Source organism: Phycodurus eques, chromosome 5 (genome assembly GCF_024500275.1).
Source record: "Phycodurus eques isolate BA_2022a chromosome 5, UOR_Pequ_1.1, whole genome shotgun sequence".
Taxonomy (NCBI): domain Eukaryota; kingdom Metazoa; phylum Chordata; class Actinopteri; order Syngnathiformes; family Syngnathidae; genus Phycodurus; species Phycodurus eques.
In genome coordinates, this window is record NC_084529.1 from 21,892,431 (window position 1) to 21,913,679 (window position 21,249).

At 39.6% G+C, this 21,249-nt stretch overlaps 1 protein-coding gene across 1 annotated transcript; it reads right to left on the reverse strand.

Moving 5' to 3' along the window:
• Nucleotides 1-466: 466 nt before the first annotated feature.
• Nucleotides 467-20,049, reverse strand: LOC133403284 (F-actin-capping protein subunit alpha-2). The gene is made up of 10 exons (XM_061678078.1): nt 19,930-20,049; nt 7,136-7,199; nt 5,869-5,920; nt 4,691-4,754; nt 3,687-3,893; nt 2,556-2,635; nt 2,391-2,469; nt 2,254-2,325; nt 1,997-2,059; nt 467-647 (listed from the first exon to the last, which is right to left on the reverse strand). The coding sequence occupies exons 1-10, from the start codon at nt 20,047-20,049 to the stop codon at nt 507-509; spliced, it is 942 nt and encodes a 313-aa protein (XP_061534062.1). The 3' UTR covers nt 467-506.
• Nucleotides 20,050-21,249: the final 1,200 nt, after the last annotated feature.

The following is a 21,249-nucleotide window of genomic DNA, read 5'->3' on the forward strand; positions in this document are numbered from 1 at the left end:
GGACTTGATTTTATTGTAACTTTTGATATTGTTGGAAGCAGCAGGCGACTGGTTAGTGAAGCTTGTCAGACAGGTCAGAGATGGAAGACGTCGTTCAGGAGAGAAAAAGATGGGAGAAAGAGTGGAGGAAGCAGCCCAAAAAAAAAAAAAAAGGGGGAAAAGTTTTTTCCAATGAGGAGTTATTTTTGTGGAAATTTACTACAAATAATAGTATTGCTGCATACATTTTGCCCTCTCGTTTGGTTTCTTTCCTATGTCACGTATACATCTTTCCAATATAATGTCGGATTATAGCGAGGAGGCGCGCATGTGTGTGTATAAAAAGAAAACAATAAAAGGAGACATCCAATGAGTTAATTTGCCATCTTGCATCTTCTTTGTCTTCTCTATTTTTTTTTTGTACAAAGACAAATACAACTATCCAGTCATGCAACATTGTTTGCGTTTGTGTGCATGTCGGTGTGTGTGGTCAAGACAAAGGAGGGGGTTAGTTGTTTTTTTTTTTTTTAAGCATTCTGCATCTCCTTGCCGAGCTTGTAGCTCAAAATCTTGTTCCAGTCGATCTTGGTGCGTGTAACAGGAAGCTGGCGGCGTAAGGCTTTGAAGGTAGTTTCCGACATGGTCTGATAGTTCTCGTTGATGGCCGTCTGTGCAGTACCACAGCAAAAAGACAAAAGACATGTTAAACGAGTCTTTTCCTCTCCACAATTTAAAACAGTTCCTAGGTGTAATAACCTGGATTTACAAACAATCTTAATCTCAATTTTCTCCAATATTAAAACAATTTTCCCAGTTGAAATCCCACTGATCTGTTTGAACTCCCTAAAACAACATTTGTTTTGTCATGCAGTTTCAATAGAGAACAGTAGCACTGAATGGTAGGGATTGCACGACTTCACGTTTTTAAGTCGACATCGACTAGTCGCTGATGTCATTCAGAGCCGGCTCGCCCATGAGACGTTCTAGGCAAATACTAAGAGCACCGTGGCCTCCAGGGGGCGCCTTGACCTATGAGTGACCTGACTTGTAAGAGTTTCCCGATACAAGCCGTCCTAAGGCTGTTTTTTGCTTTGACTTGCAAGCACAATTTTGAGATGCGAGCGCTATATGGTGGCAGTGGACTCGCCTCCATAACTAGCAGCAGTCAAACTCAACATAAAACAAAGACCACTGCAGTGTATATAAAACAAATATATAATTTGGGATTAGTCTCCTAACTTAATGCTTATACATAAAACGAAACGCCATAGACAGATATTGATATGGCGGTGTTACAACACTTTACAAGTTGATATTTGAACACAAACAATGCAGTACATTTACACATTTAGACTGACAGTATACCAACAGGCAATCATATTATTTTATTTGCTGTATTAACATCTGTCTAGCTAATGTTTTCTCAACTTTTTAATAGTCAATCAAAATGCTAGTCCCTATTTACCCCTTAATAGATCAGTTGTAGTTTTCAGTTGTGTTACCATTCAAATGATCTGTTTTTTGTTTTAAATGTTTTAAGTACACATTATATTATTATTACTACTACTCTATTGGTAGGTTAATTGAACACTCTAAATTGCCCACAGGTGTGAATGTGAAGCACTGTTTGTCTATATGTCCCCTGCGATTGGCTGGCAATCAGTTCAGGTTGTATCCCGTCTCTCGCCCATAGTTAGCTGAGATAGGCGCCAGCACGCCCGCGACCCTAGTGAGGATAATGGATGGACGGATACTACTCCATTAATTAACATTCTCACTTGCTATATTTAAACTGCAGTTTATTGCTTCTTTGTATCTGCTAATCAACATGCATGTGAGCAGGAGTTGAAACACAAAGCCCCGACCCCCCAAAAAAGACCCGACACCGGCTATTAACTCAAAAAAAAAAAAAAAAAAAAAAAAAAAAAAAAAACTAAGTTGGGGCACTGGTAATTCAAGGTACCACTGTTCATATATTTTAATCATGCGTGTTATAAGTAGCACTCTTATTACATACCTGATAGTCACCCTCGGCGGCTGCCATGATCTTGACAAACCTTTCTGCGGTTGTAGCCTCATTCTAGAAGGAGATAAGCGGATAGTTACAATCAGATTTTGACAAGGCAAGATTTATAAAAACAACATACGAGATGCAACAATTCAGAAAAAAGTCTGCAGCAGCTTGTGACTAATTGGTTAGTGGAGACCATCTTGGTGTAAAAAGTGGGGACGTGGAATGTATGCTACACAATGTTGGCCTACTGTGGTACTCACAGAAATGGACATGGACTCCTGCACTTCCTTGTGGCTCACCAGCTGAACGTTGCCGTCCTCGTAGTAATGAACCTGCGTAGACAGACAAGGACGGTGTTAGGGGACGCCAGAGTGCAAATGACGACTTCTAGAATTACCTGAATCTTCATGATTCCTGCCACTTGAGTGGAGGATGGAGAGACAGTGAATTTCCATTCCGACCTCCAGCGTCCATTCCTAGGGACAGAGAGTCAGAGGGGGTGAAAAATGAAAGGTGGTCCTGACAGACATTTCTCCGCTGCAGTTGAGTAAATAAAATGTACCAGAAGTTTTTGGGCTGAAACTGATGGCACTCGATGCACACAATGATGGTCTGATGCCCGTCAATGGTTTTGCCGTAAATCTGTGGGAAAGAACAAACATACATATTTGAAGACAATATTGCTGTATGCATGACAAATACAGAATTCTTACAAAAAAAATTATTGTGAGATATTACAGAAAAAAGGCAATATTACAAAGAATGTTTTTTTCAATTTTATGAGAACAGTCATATTACAAAAGACACTCATTTCGGAGAATAAAACCATATGATAAATATCATTTTACAAGAACAAAATCCATAAAATAAAAAAAAAAAGTGCCAATATTCCAGAATATAATCCCAATAGTTGAGTGAAGCAAGAAACTGTGTAATTTTATAACAATGAAGTCAAAATACTACAAGAGGTTTTATTTTACGAGAATAAAGTCATATGACAAAAGTCGCAATTTTCAGCAAATAGTCATAATATTACTATAATATTAAAAAAAGATAATTTCTGAGAATAGACGTAATTTTAGCAGAATAAAATCCTAATTATATAAACTAAAAGACATCATTTTCTGAAAAAAAAGACTATTACGAAAAAAGTATCTGTTTTCAGAGAATAAACTTATCAAAACACTTTTTAAACAGATTGTAAATGATTATGAACAAAAATTTCATAAAATGAAAAAAATACTGTTTATATTATGGCGTCTGTGTTAGATACAGTATATGAATGTCCCTTTAAGAGGCGGGGCATGGCAGGGTGGCGTGTTGATGTTGGTGAATCTGCGCGAGTGTCTGGGCGTGAGCTGTGGCCGACAGCATGAATGAGAGTGTGCTCATTGTGTTTTTGTGTTTTATTGTTGTCCTGGCATTCAATAAACAGCGGAGAAATGCATCAGAAACTTTAGCCCTCCTTTCCCATATGTAAGGGCATTGCAGCCAGTAAAGTACACTGTAAAAACCCCTGAAAACTAATCGCTTAAAAATCTGGGATACAACGGGGGCGCCAATGATGAAGCACTATATAACACTGCAGGTGTGTGCACGTGTACCTAATTAAGTGTTCTAAGAGCCTACATGTTGTGAAAAAAGCAGAGGACTAACCACAAGTTTTAGTATAAATGAATGAAAAAGAACGCACGGTGCAGACTCCGTTGGGGTAGTGCTCCTTGACGTAGGCCCTGACGGCCGAGTCCACGGCACTCCTCCACTTTTCCATGGAGCCATCCACATCGTGACGCCGGGGCTCGCTGGCCTCCTTCCTCAAGTGGTCGAAGGCGAAAGAGATCTTGTTCTTGGGGTCCAGGACCCGGCCGTTCCCCAGATCCCCGTGCTCTGTGATTAAAACCTGCCGACGAGGACCGCCAAACAACAACATTGGAACATATAACAATTTTTTTCTAGATAAGAATCATCCATTCTTGAAAATATATTTCCCTAAAAGATATACATATATATATAGATATATTGTTGGGAAAAAAAAAAACATTGAAAATATCTCTTTTTAATATAAAATATATTTTTTCTCTAATATCTGGGAAATACATTTTTCTTCTCACAAATGTGAAACTTATTTTTCTAGAAAATATCATACATTTTATAGAGGTGATTTATTTGAATTTTCTAAAATAAAAATGTTCTCCCAAAATTATAGCTTTTTTCCCCCCTTGGAAAATATTTTTTTCAAGGGGGGACATTTTTTTTTTCTTTTCTTTTTTGTTAAACTAAATCTCAGTACCTGTAGCTTATAAAATGCAACAAAGGAACAGTGTCTTGTGTATGTCAACACTTCAGCAATGCTGCAGGGACTTCGGGTGGCGGGAGAATTAATGCTGGGACATGATGACATGTTAACGTAACACTCTGCAATCATTGTTGGTGTTACCGCGCATTCTTTCAGGCACAAATCAACAGGCGCCATCAAACGCAATCACATGACATTAAAGTCAGCATTGTAAACCAACTCCATGATTGTGATTTGCTTTGTCTTTGCCTTTTGTGATACTACCACAGAAGAGTAGCAGTGATGGCAAAGAGGAAAAGGTATGACCAAAACTAAAATATGACTGAAAAAAAACTGATATAAGTCACCTATTGGATCTTTTTAAGGGTACATATTGAAGTAAAAAAAATTAAAAACGTCACCTGGTCATCATAGCCCTCAATTTTCACAGGGGTAAACTGGTCCAAGTTGTATTGTGCAAATGCGCTGCAAAGAGAGGAGGGGGGTTTCAATAAAACTGATAAATGAATAGCTGTAATATTTCCAAATGTAGAGTTTTCTTTGATATTCCATGGCACAGGTGTACCTAACGAGATGTCAAGTGAGTGTGCGTGTGTATGTATACACATATGCGACTCAATAAACTACAAGTCCCCCGTGACAATTAATGTTGTCATGTTTGCTTTCTTAATGGCATGTTTTTTGATTGTGTGCAGAATGTTTTACAATCTGTGCAGGTTTAGAGCCCAGTTGGCAGTTTGTTCCACTCCTGTTATTGCTTTGAATGAAAATGCTGAACGTCCTATGGTTATTTTTCTGCCATATTATTAATCAGTATGAATATTAGACACGTTTGTGTGCCATATATAGTTGTCAAATATTAGCATTTTGTAGGTATGTGACAATGATGATTGTGGAAAACTTAATATATTTCAATAGTTCAATTCAAAAAGTCAAACCTGTATATAGTGGAACCTCAGTTTTCGTATGTCCTGAGCTGAAGTCGGGTTGACCGGTTAGTCTGTGTGTGAGCGTCTGGGCGTGAGTTGTGACCTACAGGACCTCCTTGCGAGTGTTCTCATTTTATATTGGTCCGTCTGAACGGATGAAAGTGCATCGGAGATTGTGGCTCTCCTCGCCCACATGGGAGGGCATTAGGGCATTGCTTTATTATTATTATTTTTTTTTTTCCAAACTTCACTCCTGCTATTGCTCATCTAAATTTTGTCTTGTTACACAAAGCAAAAAAATAAAAAAAAAAACAGACCAAGCAACGACTCAAAACTAAAGATAACTCACAAGTTAAGGTAGCACCGTAGATAATCTGTTTCTATTTTTGATTATTACAGTTTCTAACAAAAACAAAAACTCCACTATTTTAAGAATAGTGAATATATTACATAAGAAACAAAACTAAATTAGGTAGGATTTGGCCTTCCGAAAAGTATGTTCTGATTTGTTTAATTAATCTGTAATATAGACATTTCACTTTTTCAATTGAACTACTGAAATAAATGAACTTTTCTACCATATTGTAATTTATTGAAATGCAGCTGAACAGTCTATATTGGATGCAATATAACAAGGGGGGACCACTTACTGCGCTGCACCTTCCCTGAGGAGATTGTCATTGTCGAGGAGAAATCGCACATCTACAAACACAGCCAAGGAGACAAGGGGGAAAGGGAGGAGACAAGGAAGGTGTTAGGGACGAAGTGAGAGAGAGTCATTCACAGCACATGAACAGAGTGGAACAGGGTGTAAAATCCCAGAAACATCACGGTGGACAAAGTGGCGACAGGGGATTGATTGTGTTCAAGAGTGTGAGGTTGTGTGTGTCTGTCAAGGGGAGATAAGAAGCGCACACACATAGCCCATCCCCGGACCAACGTCCCCCAAGATGCTTATCATGGCGGGATGAGGGTTTAATGCCACTTCTCGCTGTCCCTGCAGACTAAGCTCACAATTTATCCCAAACTACAATGCAGTAGTCGCGGCTCTTCTCTTACTATTGTCACAAAGCTGTAACGCCGCAAGAAAAAAAGTCGCAATTTGATGAGTTCCAGGAGTTGCAATATATTATTTTTTTATGTAAATAAAAGTTGTAATTTATGAAAATAAGGTCAGAAATTGCAATTTGTAATTTTACAAGAGTAATGCTTGTGCCTAGAAAAGCTATGTATAAGTATAATTTATTAGTATGTCAATTTTACCAGATTTCATGATATCACAAGAAAAAGTAATACATTTTAACAGATAAAAGGATGTGATTTTGCCCAAGTTTTAATATTGTGTGATACGTTTGTTTTGTATTTCACTTCTCCATTTGCCAGCCTTTGTTATATCAAGGGCTAGGATAAGAAATTCGAAGAACTCTGTTAAGTCACCCACAAAAATAGGGAGACACGAAATTTTTGCCTCAAACAACTTTCTCCCATTCATTCTGCCGCACGCATGAAGATCCTTGCAGCTAATTGGGCACGGCCATGGGACAACTTTCCGCAGTTATTGTGTCAGTGGAGATGGCTATGTGCATTCATGATCCATGGTCATTTGCAGGGCTTGGTAGCTATAGTAGAACTGTGCATATGCGCATGCACAGGAAGTCAAAATGGCGGTGGCCATAAACAAAGGCTAAACATTGTGAAATATTTTGATTTTTTTTTTAGGTCAACGTGTCGTGGCAGCATTGTAACTCTTCAGTAAGTAGTAATTTATTCTTTAATTCGTTGCGATACAAATCCAAAAATTCTGATCACTTTTGGGCAAATTTGGTCCAAAACGTCTATCTGGTCAAAAATTCAGCACATCACTAATCTATATATGTATACATTTAACAATAATAATAATAATAACATAAAACTCACCATTAAAAACTTCATTAAACTCTCCTGGTGGGGCGTGAATGATGAATTTCGCTGCTATGCGCACCTGCATGCAAGACAAAAAAGGAGGTTTAGACACAAATGGAGCTAAGCTCAATATTGTTATTTTAACTCTTACACCGTTTAGTTGTAAAATATCTTGAATGAGAAATTGAAGTGAAAGAAGAACCCAATTCATAGGGTTAGACAGGGCATGTCACTAGATGCACAATTTCTCCTTCCACATTTCTCTGCTGCTGCTTCTCCGTGATACTTCCTGTTTCAGGGTCACATGACAAAGAGACAACAGCCCCTCCCTCACCCGCATTGCTCTCAACCATATAAGGACATGAACATTTGCTGAGGAAGACTTGCCAAATTCGTTGGCAGCGTCCAACGGATCGGCCAGGTTCTCGCATGTCGGTGAGCCGAGGAAGGACGGTGCGGGTGTGAGTGCTCGTGCCCCGGGGGCACGCATTAGCAGTTTGTGTGTACGTGTGTGTGTGTTGCAGAGCTGTTTGTTGTTGTTTGTGTGCGCTAGGAGGATATCATAGTGGTGGTGGACATTTTGGGTTGAAGTGTCAATTTGAAGAAAAAGTCGGGTTTCAGACAAGACAAACCACAAGTTGGTCCATTTGGTTTGAAGCGAAAGTTGGGGAGTTCATATAAAACAAACCAGAAGTCAAATATTTTTTGCTTTAAAGTCTGATTGGTCACCGAAACTGTTCTTATACAGACGTATTGGGACAAAACTTATAAAACACATTTAGGATTGTATGTAGGGCCACAGCTATCAAATATTTTTAGAAATTATTGTTCTACCGATCATCCCATCAATTAATCGGACAAAATTGATTTAGCATTTTTAAACAACAATGTGCATGTGAGGTGCACATATTATTTTGTGCAGTTGGGGTCACCATCCTAATACTCCAAACTATAGTATCTGTGACTTTGAGCATGTATGGCTTTAAAAGGTGGGACCAAACATGGTGAGTGACATGGGAGTAAGCGAATCAGAGTGTGGAGTTGGCTGTTGTGAGCCCAGGTTAATGGCTGGCTGTTAACTAGCTAACTGTTAGCCAGTTTGCATAATATTGCGTGCCCGGGCGTCAGTTGTGGCCACATTCATACATTTGTTAAGTGAAGTGATTGAAAGTGCACTGGCTGCTGTCTATCCTTGACCACCTTTGGGGACATTACAATACCCCAACACTGATACATTTTGTTGACGATACTAGACGTGCTGTTATGGTATGTTAGTTTTGTTTTGCAGTAGACACATTGCACTTGATCTTTTTTAAGTGTGAAATGATCCCAAACTTTGGACAATCTGTCTTTTACGCAGTCTTTCGTCCTGGCTCGCTGCCTTTGCAACAACTAATTTCTACACTGAGTCGTGCATGAGTCCATGTGGGAAAATGATCCCTGCGAAGCTTCGAGGCAGAAATTCTGGCCCTCGATGTGGACAGTTTAGGGAAGTTCGTTTCCTGATAAAGGCGTGCTTAGAAAAGTTTGGTGTGGACGAACCAACATGAGCAATCTCTGATCTCACTCAAGTAATCAAAACTTCCAAGGACGGGCTCTCGACATTTAGTAGTCCTACCAGAGAAATGGAACTTAACCTAAATTCCACATTTTCTCCTCTTTCACTTGCTCTAGGTGTCCCAATACCTTTGTCTAAAATATAATCACCCCCCATTAATAGAATAGCAAAAATCGGTGAGTAATTGATGCCCCCCCCCCAAAAGGTTTACTATTGCCTATAGATGCCACAAGACCGTACCAAACTATTACGTTTCTATCGGACTGGGCTTTGCATGGATTGGCTCTCATGATGTTTCAGAAGGAGCACAAAAACAGCTAAAACACATGTTTTTCAGCAAATAACAGAAGATAAGTTCCCCCAAGAAAACTGTGAATTGGTGAATTCGCCAGTAGTGAAATGCGAATAGGTGGGAGAACACTGAACATCTGATACCTACCCTTTCGAAGAACAGCGCACATTTTGATTACTCATTTCTGTCAAGGGGTTTCATATAAGGCAAACCAAAAGTTGGATACTTTGGGTTGAAGTTTGGGTGTTCATATGAAATGAACCACAAGTGGGACATTTTGGTTTGAAGCAGGCCTTATTTAGAAAAAGTCGGGAGTTCATATGAAAAAGAAACAGAGGTCGGACATTTTTGTTTTAATCGTTAACTAAAATCGGTTCTGGTTTAACATGGCATGGCGCTAGAGCAAGATCTGTGTAGTTTCGAACCGACTAAGCACCACTTTACTACATGTTTTTGGAGAGCTGCAAATGAAGCTAAGTTTTTGGAAGCCTTCAGAGAACGCACACAAGAGCCAACATGCAATCTCGACACACGAAAGCCCGAGTCGACAGGCATTCCTGGAACATTTTTGCTTTGAGGCGACACAACTAACTACCGTGCCACTGCGCAGAGAGATGGTTTGTGGTAGGTCTTAAATCGAGCCTTGATTGGTTTGCAGTAACGCTTTTAAAATCAGAACCGCTGCTACAGATCTGCTTTAACTTTATTGACATCTACACTTAAATGAGTATCATAAAATTCAAGTCTGTTGGCCAGAGGAAAGAGACATTTTATTTGAGAGAAGGCTCACAGCAGCAAAGTGGAGAGGAGATTATAACAAAGCAGTATTTTCTTCTGGCGATCTGTTTGCCGTCATATACAATCAAATCAAATACTACGCTTGTAAAACCTCTGTAAGGACACAGCTGTGACGAATCTGCTCGACCAATGAGCGACCAACAGTCGGGTTACGTCACACACTACAGTGAACCCCTGCATTTTTGCAGTTAACTATTCAGGAATTCACCTATTTGTTTTTTCAGTGGAACCTATTCTCAGTTATTCCTTGAAAAATTCACCTATTAACAGTTTTGTGCTCTTTCTGAAACACCCTAGGATGGTACAACATGGCACCAGAGCCCTGGTTAATAAGAAAGTAGTAATTGTGTCAAGAAGGTGTGATGAAGTGGCACAGACTGAGATCTGAGACTAAGATCTTTTTTAAACTAGGGAAGAGCCTAGTTTAGCCTGGTTTGCTAGCGTGTTCTTGCTTTGCAGAGTGGCTATTAAAAAGCTCAAGTTAACAAATGATTGTGGTCTCGTCACTTGACAGTTGTTATTTTTATGAGTTGCGAAGCCGATCTACATGCGAGTTTCTGCATTTATCACTTCTTTTGTAAGCCATTTCTTTTCAAGGGTAATGTTTAAAGATGAGTTTGATAAACTGATAAATGACAGTGTTTAGTGATTGCAGATTGTGGTATATTTATATTTTTTAAACTATTACTATAGGCAATTACAAACAATTTTGTGGTGGGTTGTAAATATGGTTTTTAAATTTTCTGCAGGACAGGGCTAGGTTCCCATTTGTGGGGGCTTACTGTACAACAAATCCTGCCGAGAAGTATCCAATTTTGACACTGGAAACGCCTCCATAAGCAAGTGCAATGGAGAGAACTACCATCTCATGTTTGAGAAGTGTTTGGACTAAATGAGTTTTTTGTCTGACATGAAAAGCAAGGACTAACCAGGACAGACCAGGCCAAGACACGATAGATCAGGTAAAACCCGAGATTCTTCTGTTCTATCTAGCAGATGCTAGCCCAAACCCCCCACCCACATGAGTAACATTTACACTTCAAAACCTTCAACTAGACCAAGTAAACTTTGAATGGGTGCGGGAAGCTCCTGTGTCAATAAACACATCTCTACTCTATCAGGGCGTGAGTCAACATGATATTGGACAAAGTGTTTATTGGAAACCAGTATAGTCAATCCGTTCTATTATCTTCTCAAGATTTTTGCCAGTTGGAGTGTGACGATGTGGCGTGAAGATATGAATTCTGCAAACAAGAAGCTAAAACAACAAAAGGATAAAATGCCCGCCCCATTACCAATGTCTTTGTTCCCTCTTGGACCACTCACCAACTGGCCTTTATTATTCACTCACTATAGGTTTTACTTGCAGAAAACTAGAGAAATCTCCACACAGAAAGGTTAACTGCCTTGGACTCTACTGATATGATTCCTCCGTGAACAAACACAGTGCAGCTCAGCCTCTGGTTAGCGGATGTCACGGCTACTAATAAGACTTTTGGTGGTACCTCAAACTTGTTTGAAACAGCACTGTGTAAACGTGAACGGAGATTCCAACCCTTATCACCTCTCAGGAACATTCTGGATATTGTGTCGGGAAATTTTTTATATTGTCAGGAACACTCAGCAAAACAAACACACGCCACCAGAAAGACGCCGAATAACACTAATATTTTCTTGATATATTTTCACTTTTTTTTTTTTTTTTTTTTTCTTTCTTTGAATAGTTTTGAGTGACTAACTATTGACAGCTTTTTTTCAGTTTTGATTTATTCAATAGGTCTTGGGACTGTATTGCTAAATGTACAATAATGTAGACAGTTTAATTTACATAAAGACAAAAGAGTTATTAGGTTGCATGGTCCTTCAGCAACACTTAATTGATTTAACTTCTGAGAACATTTATTGTGCAGATCTCTAAAGTCAAAATCAAAACTCAGCACGATCAAACAAACAACATTGCTAAAATTATTAATATTTAATATTCTAATCGGCACGGTGAACGACTGGTTATCACATCTGCCTCACAGTTCTGGAGGACCGGGGTTCAAATCCCGGCCCCGCCTGTGTGGAGTTTGCATGTTCTCCCCGTGCCTGCGTGGGTTTTCTCCGGGCACTCTGGTTTCCTCCCACATCCCAAAAACATGCACGGTAAGTCGATTAATGACTCTAAATTGCCCTTAGGTGTGGATGTGTGCGCGAATGGTTGTTTGTTTATATGTGCCCTGCGATTGGCTGGCGGGCAGTTGAGAGTGTAGCCCGCCTCTCCCCCGAAGTTAGCTGGTATAGGCTCCAGCACACGCACGACCCTTGTGAGGATAAAGCGGTACAGAAAATGGATGGATAATATATGAATACTATATATTAATATACTTTTAACCAAGCTTACACTAGTCACTTGTACTCAACATGTATTGTACTTGCTTTTAGCTACTCTTGCATTTAATGGGCTATTGCCAACGTGTCGCGTTTATGTTTTGGAGACTATATACGTTGGTTAATTTGTTTTATTAAGGTGTGTTGTCTCGTCCAAATAAACAAAATAAACTCAGAGTGGATGTGTGCAGTCTGATTCACATAGCTACATTGCGATCAATTCTCCAAATAACAGGCAAAATGTTCATGCTTTAAACTGTTTTATTTGCCACTCCCAATTTTAACTGTCATTAAATGTGCTCATGTTTACATAACAGAATAGCACTTTTATGTTTCGCATTTTGCGAATGAACCTATGGTCACGAGCTGTGGGTCGTGACCGAAAGAACGAGATCCCGGATACAAGCGGCCGAAATGAGTTTCCTCCGCAGGGTGTCCGGGCTCTCCCTTAGAGATAGGGTGAGAAGCTCGGTCATCCGGGAGGATCTCAGAGTAGAGCCGGTGCTCCTTCACAAAGAGAGGAGCCAGATGAGGCATCTGATTCGGATGCCTCCCGGACGCCTCCCTGGTGAGGTGTTCCGGGCACGTCCCACCGGGAGGAGACCCCGGGGACGACCCAGGACACGCTGGAGAGACTACATCCTTCGGCTAGCCTGGGAACGCCTCGGGATCCCCCCCGGAAGAGATGGATGAAGTGGCTGGGGAAAGGGAAGTCTGGGCGTCCCTGCTAAAGCTACTGCCCCCGCGACCCGACCTCGGATAAGCGGTAGAAGATGGATGGATGTTCAAAAAATACCTTGAAAGTGAAATTAACCCTTAAAACATGGTATAATCCAATCAGGAACATTTTATCAAACTTTTGCAGATTCACCAAATTAATATGCATGACAAAAGTCCATAAAAACAACCAACGGAGGTTATAATGTGCCTCTTTTTAAGCAGCTTGAGCTCTGACTGCCTTCATTTCAAGCCAAATTATTTAAGCAGATTCATAAGGTTAGCTACACAGACAAGGCTGGTGAAAATGGGGGTGGGTAAGAGGGAGCTTTACAGTAATTTCTGAATATTTAATCGCCAGCTTGACAAAAGAAAGATATAAGGGGGCTGTCAATCATCAGGAAGAAAATGTTTCCGATCTGAGAATGAGAAGCTTGTCTGACTCCAAAGGAGGAATTAAGGCCTTTTTTAAAATGATGACACATGAAATGATTTCCTTCGCCTGCATTTCCTCAAACTGCGATGATATAATTAGCATCAAAGAGGAATTCTTAGGTGAATCCTAGAAAGTAGGTTGTTGGGCTATTCCGCAACCACAACTGGAGTTAAAATACAAAACAAGCAAAACCAATTAAAATACATTTATAAAATGCAATGCAATGGCGGGCAGTTCAAACCAAAAGGGAAAGTAACATAGTAGAGAGCGTTGCTATGGATACGATAGCATTCAAGGAAAAGTTCTTGAAGACTTTCCGGCATGAAACCTGCCAAAATATTCTTATGAGCCAGGTGGACTAACCCGACTGGTTCTGTTTAATTATCCGACATATACAATATACTAGGCTACAATTTGACACACACAACCCAATACTATTGGTATACAATACACAACGACAACTGGACAAAGCACAGTACTGTCTGGTATACGATACACTAGGCTAGAATAAAATACAATACCAATTTATGATGTGATAAAATACTCTGCAATAAAATACTGCCAGTATGCTAGGCTACGAATGAAACTATGTTACCGGTATACGATACAGCACAGCACGATACTGTCGTAGGTACGAGATATGATGCAACACGACACAAAACTGTTGGTATGCAATACAGTACAATGTGATATACACAGATATTACCGGTACAATACACATTGACAAGAGGATACTACCAGTACACAATATGATGCAGTAGCTACCACAAAACAAAGCACAATACTGTCAGTATATGACACACTAGACTACAATATAAGACAACATGATACTATTCGTAAACAATACGACATGATACTGCTAGCATACAGTACGCTAGGCTACAGTACAATACTATGCGGCAATAATGCTGATACAATACCGGCAATATGGGTTATGCTGGGCTACAACCACCAGATACTACTGATAAAGGATACAACACAATCGACAAGAAGTGATACAACCAGTATAATATACAATATGATACGTTATAAAGAAACAGCGTTGTATGATAAGATACAAAACAATACTATAATACGGTACATTGTACTAAAAGGTTACCGCATACTTCGGTACAATAAGATATTTAAAAAGTGGGTACTACTATACCTATATACTAGTGATGCACTGAAATTAAAATTCTTGACCGAAACTGAAAGTGAAAAATCCAAGCAGGAAAACAGAAAGGCGAAACACCGAAAGAAATAAAAAAAAAAAAAAAAATCAATCAATCAAACTTTATTTGTAAGCACTTTTCATATTAAAAAAATGCAATACAAAGCGCTTTACATCAAATATAAGAATAAATCAAACCCACCAATTATTAGTTACAAAACTACACCAATTAATAGTAAAATTGCATTTATTATATTTGATATAACCAGATACAACGGGTAAACAGTATGATAAATATTGAAAAGATACGACTGGTATACAATTAGGGTTGGGCATCATTTGAATTTGAGCGATTCCGGTCCCAATTCCGGTTCCTTATTTCGATTCCGGCTCCAAACGATTCTCAATTCTGATTCTGATTCTTTTAGGGGGCTGGGTCAGAAAAGTTTTCATGGTTTAAATAAAGGGTGTCCGAATTATGAACATCCATTTTCTTAGCAGCCCGCAGCATAGACTAAAATGAACATTTGACTCAGGGTTCTTTATAACCAGTATCACTATCAAACTTATGAACTAAAAGGCAATGCGTGTGGAACTAACACAATTGACTTAATATTAATTAATTAATGTTTCAGCTAAAAGTTAAATATAGCATTGTTAAAATCATTACTTGCGACTGTTTTATCACGTCAAATGGTTTATATGTGCAAGTTTTGACATCCTGTTTTAAGCTTGTACCCTTTTATTTTGAAGGGTAAGCACCGGAACTCAGCATTTTGGCACGAAAAGTAACTTCACACGGTTCCGGTGATTTGTTTTTTAAATTAATCGATGGAGCCAAATGCTATAAAACGTTGATTCCTTACCTTAACCACCGATGAGGCACAAGGCTAGTGTTTGTGATACTGAGAGACGTTTATGTAAATTTTGTCCCAATTCATTGTGATGTAAAGTTGCTACAGTGAAGTTTTAGCTCAATGTTAAGCTTTTTTTTATGTCATCTCTTACGTTGGTTTGAAGACTAAAATAAATGCTAAAAGCCATCAGTGCAAAAGTGCAACCAACCGTTTACCTTGTTCGCTGTCTCAATATTGGCATTGACGTATTTTATTGTTTCACTCACCCAATTGACAGAGTTGACTTCAGTGAAGCTCCGCGCGGTGTAGGCTGGGGCTCGGCGCGCGTTAGACGCTACACTTCGTGAAAGCCTCCTTTGCACAATATAATCTCAGTCCAAGTGTTACACTGAAGCGACTGGTCATTAATTTGAACAAAGTTAAGAAACACTTTTGTTCGCCGCCGCCACCGTTGGGCACAAGCACGCCTTCGTGCGCGTTCGTCTTCTTTGGTTTTCGCCAGTTCTTCTTTGGTTTTCGCTACTTCTTATTCGGGGTCAGCGGACTAGGCATTGAAACTGGGAACCAAATTTTTTTCATTTGAACGATTCCGGTAGAACCGGAACGTTAGTCCCGGTTCCAATCGGTTCTCGATTCACGATGCCCAATGATATAAGGAAGATAAATAATATGATTAGTTACTACACAATCAATAGTGTGGTAAACATACCACACATATATCATGCGTCAATATGATATAATACTATAGCCGGTATACGATACCATATGATGATGAAAAAAATAAGATACAACACAACATGATATACAATACAAAACTTCAATGTGATATGATTCTGCCAGCACATGATATGATCCGGTATCAGTTTACACTGCCGCTATAGGATATGATTCCATACGTAATGATAAATAATACAATAGGATACAATACAACAAAACACTATTCTATACAAAATGATGTCCTTCATTACGATACGATACTTCTAGTTATTTGCGTGAAGTTTTGTTATTTTTTGCCTGTAAAATGGAAGAACGCTAACAAGTAGCTGACACGTCCTTTTGGTGCATGCAGTGATGTTACACCGCAAAAGCATTGACTCACCAGAGTTTCCTGTTGTATACTATTAGTGTGTGTGTGTGATTTAGCTTCTGCTTCCAGTGCCACCAGGAAGCTCAAACAAACGCAAAGCCAAGAGGAAGAAGCTGTTCTTTTGCCAGTTAGCATCTACATTGCTTTACCATTATGATTTCAATTAAATAGCGACTAGTTCAGGTGGATAAATTGTACTCAGAAATATCGGATTACCGACGCAGGAGCAGCCATGTCATGTCATGCATGGCATGCAGTCCAATGCCGCTCATGCACCCGCCGCAAATAAGGAAAATGATCACTTAATAGACGCCCCCATCTAGTCACTAGCTGCTGATCAGCTGTGAACTTACACCACTCCGAGTAACGCTCCAGCCCTTTCTCTGGATCCTCTTGAAATGTTTACCACGCTGCTTTCCCCGCTGTCAACCCCACAAGGAGCCTTCCCAGCCTGTCGGAACTCGACCAGGATCTTCCATCACGCCGCTGTTCGCTGTCTAGCTGACCGGCAATCAGCCAGTAGCCAACGTTAGGCGAGCAAGTCCTCCACAAACATGCCGCCTTGAGGCCTTTTCAAACCGCACTTGCTCAGTGTGAAAAGTCCATGTGGCAGCTCGCAAAGAGTCCGGCATCCCAGTGTGTCCAATGTCGGCATTGGACGCACTGGGATGCCGGACATATATTTGGAAGTGCTGATTTAGCAACCCAGAAGGAAGCCGGGAGATCGGCAATTATGTATTTGTGATTGTTGCAAAAGAAAGCCCTGGCTTTGCTTATCTTAAACAGGAGGAGGAGACAAGCAGCAGCAAAAAAAAAAATAAAAAAATGTTTTTAAAAAGATGCATCCCATACTAATTTCACATCACGATGTCAGAGTTTAAGCTCGTTAGTCGGGATGTAACGAGATCTATATCTCACGGTTCGGTTTTATCACAATATTAATATCACACTACGATAAATATTGGGATGTTGTGGGAAAGCTCATGATATTGCAGTAAGACTCACGGTATAGCAGGAAGTTTCACGGTACAGGTGGGGCGAAGAGGCGAACGTAGGAGAACCAAAAAACCTCTTTTTTTTGCTGGCCGAGTCTTTCTCGAAAGGCTTTAGTAGTTTCGTATACCTCCAAAACCTTATTATTGCTGCAGCAATAATCATGCTATGCTCACAATAACAAAACTGTCTGAAAATCTGTCCATTTATCAATTTGACAGTATTTATGGTCACATTTTTTTACTTATCATATTAGAAATTGATACTGCCTACCAATAGTGATTCATTTGCTTGAGTCCCAAAAATTTAAGTCAAGTCAGAAACACAGGAACACTCTTAAAGGTAATGCAGGTATAAAAATATTGAAACAGCCAAGTAACAATAAATAAAATTCATTCACTACACCACTAAAGAACATTACTGTGACAATATGCTTAAATTCGGTGGATTGTCTCTTCGACGGGAGGCGGCTGCGGCCCGCAGAGGGCCAACTCACGGGACTTCCCGGTTGCTGCCGCCACGGGCCAGGATGCAGCTTTCGCGAAGCGAAGGTCCATTGGGAGGTGACCCCGGTCCGACGGAGTGCGTCGAGGCTGTCGATTTGCACTTGGCAGGGACACAGGCCGGCGTGAAGGGCGCCACTTGCCCAGTCAATTGAGAATCAAGGCTCTCAAGACAGGCGTAGCGGTTACGACGGAGGACCCCAAATGTGATCACGGTCTGATCAATATGTACTGCAATTCAAAGTTTTCTCCTTTTTTTTTTTTTTTTTTAAATCGGGCGATTAACGTACAACGTGAAGCAGCATTTTGTCTGGGTTACTTCCGCATCCAAATGCAGCATTTCGGTCACATGGGCCAATCAGTGTGTTTCTTGTGAAGTACTGCCATAATCACATGGGTTACACGTCCAATCAGGTGCGTATGTATCTCATTTGTTTAAATGGGGAAGGATGACTTGAGACAAGTGTGTTCTGAGTGAAGAGCGTGGTCATGGAATGAATTAAACCGGAACCTTTCAGTACCACTATATTAAAGACTTACATACACCAACTAACAGGTTTTTCAAGTTACAAGCTATAGCTTGGTCGATTTTGTCCTTGTTATGCAAGCCAAAATATGACTAGCGAACAAGCTTCACATACACCGCTACTTGAGTTTAGTGGGGGGAATAAAGGAGCAATTATGGTACTGTAATGCCTCCGAATTTTGACAAGAGCCACTGTCGTCGATGCATTTTCTGCTGTTTATTGAACGGAACGATCAGTGAAACACGCAAATGCAACATTAGAACACTCGCTAGAAGCTGCTGTAGGCCTCAACGCATCCCCAGACGATCCTGAACTAAACTGGCCATCCTGACTCCAACTCCTGACATCGCTCACTCGGCCACGCCCCTTAAAGGCACAACCAGCACACAAATACTACAGTACATACAGTAATTACACTTTATAAAACCAGTTTATTTCTCACCACTATGTTTTTATACAATACAATGGTACATTATTTTATAAACACTAGGGATGCAGATACCACCAGACTGAATATGAGTACAAGAACATTTGAGTATTTGCCATAACCACGTACAGATACTTGAAAAACACAACTAAGTCTAATTTTGCTGAAAAGGTGTTTTATTTCAATAAAATGTTCAAAATCACAAACCCTGCAGTATATTGGAACATGGCATCAGTTTCACTTGAATACTTTTAGACACAATCAAATAATGGAAAAAAACACGAAATATATTTGATATACGAGTAAATTCAGTTAGACGCTTGGTCACACAACAAAATAAACTCGTAAGTCAGGGCGATACTGATTCAGTAAAGGTTGTAAATGGAGCTTGATGGTAGTTTGCAAATGTTTTCTTTTTTAGGGTTAATGTGAGCCATAAAGGTTATTAAAGCAGGTGGTATGTAAATACGCCCATAAAAACACATCCTAATATATATTTAAATGAACATAAGCGCCTCCTTTCAAACAACTTGGTTACATTGTCATGACTTGTTCACTACAAACACCAGCACCTCAATTTGACACAAATGACACGTATAATGCTGATTTGTGTCGTAAATACGGTCGAAAGCGTATAAAGCGAAAAAAGTGGTCTACAACCAGGAAAAAGGGCGTGTTAGTAAGTCGAGCTAACTGTTAGCCACCAAGTGGCTAAATGCTAAACTCCGCCTGCTAGCGGCGTACGAAAAACTTTGCTTAGGCGAACAACAGGCGACGTTCCCCGCGGCGAAACAACGCGCGATATGTTATCTCGGGGGAGTTTATATCGCCGACCCCGCTCCTATTTTGAGCCAGCACCGTACAAGGAGTCTCCGTTTGGAGCTTGGCTAAAATGAGCGGAAGTTGAGCTAAAAATAAGAAGAGCCCAAGCAAGCAGCAGCGGCAGGCCCGCGAATTCCAGCCGTCAAATAAACACGGTCGTCATCGGAAGCACGTCCAAAACGTGGTCAAGTGCCACCTGGGAAAATCGCAGCTCGTCTAATCCCAAGCGATTTTCACATGCCTCATTGAAAAAAAAGTCTTCCTACCTTTTCTTCGTTGCTGATCGGCTCCTCTTGATCCGCCATCTTTTCTTCCGGCACCACCAGCTTGTCAGAGCGCCGTGACGTCATCGCATGGGTGGTTCCCCCCAGCTTGGCTCGGCTCATAGGGGCGCGCGCACACGCGCACACGCGCGCACACGCACACCGCTACCGATAATAATAATACTACGATATACTAATAATAATATATAATATAATAATAATATTAATAGATACAGGTAGATATAATAATAATAAGAAGAACAACAAATTCATTTTAAACGTAGTATGAATATGAGTCTTTTTTTTCCAATATAGAAGTAAAATTCACTTAAATAAAGTTGTTTAATTCCAGTGCAGTGTGAAAGGCATGGCTGTATTCTCAACTCAACTGTGTGACAGAGCACTTTGAAAAAAACACAACCACAGCTGAAACAAAGTTCTATACATCAATTTTACAAAAATGAACATCAAACAATTTAAAACAATGAAACAATAACGTTTAAAAAATATACATTTTCTGTAACATTTATCGTCGTTAGTAGTAAACATTGTAAAGCAATGTTTTTTTCCTTAGGTTTGTTATTTTTCAAAACATTTTAGACTGAGCTGATTTAAAAAAAAATATATATATATATATATATTTTTTTAATTATTATTTTTTTTTAGCGCATAACAACTATGCCAAATTTTGAAAATACTCACTCACAAGGAACAGCTGATGCTGGCATGAATAATAAAAAAAAATAGCTACTTGGAACAGATGAGATTAAAGGGTAACCCTATATTAATAGTGCTAAATATGAGTTACAAAAAAAAGTCAAAGTTTGTCATGGGAATTGAATTTAAAACCCTAAAATTACAGGACCAATGCCAGAGCTACGCAGCGATATGGCATACTTACAAATCTACCCAAACCTTTAGCATTAAATAATATCAAACACATCAAATCTGAGTATTTTTAGGCGTGGGTTTAAAATTTCATGCCTAAATGTGCGCATATGCAAACAGTTTTCTCAATGGGAAACTCAGGTAATGTAAATCAATGAGATTATTTCCCCCCCTCACTGAATTCACACCCACTAGAAATATTGAAACACAATAATAATATTCTTTTTTGTATTGATATTTATTTTGTTTTGTTGAATAACTCCAGGACGAAAACAGTTTTTGTGCGAATACAGACGCAACGTCCGTAATAATGACACTTCTCGTTGATTCATAGTCCAATTCATTTTTTTAATGCTTGAAATGGCACTTGTATCATTAATTGTAGTATTTTCTTATCCATTGAAATAACCCAAGAAAAGTTTAGTCTGAGAGGCT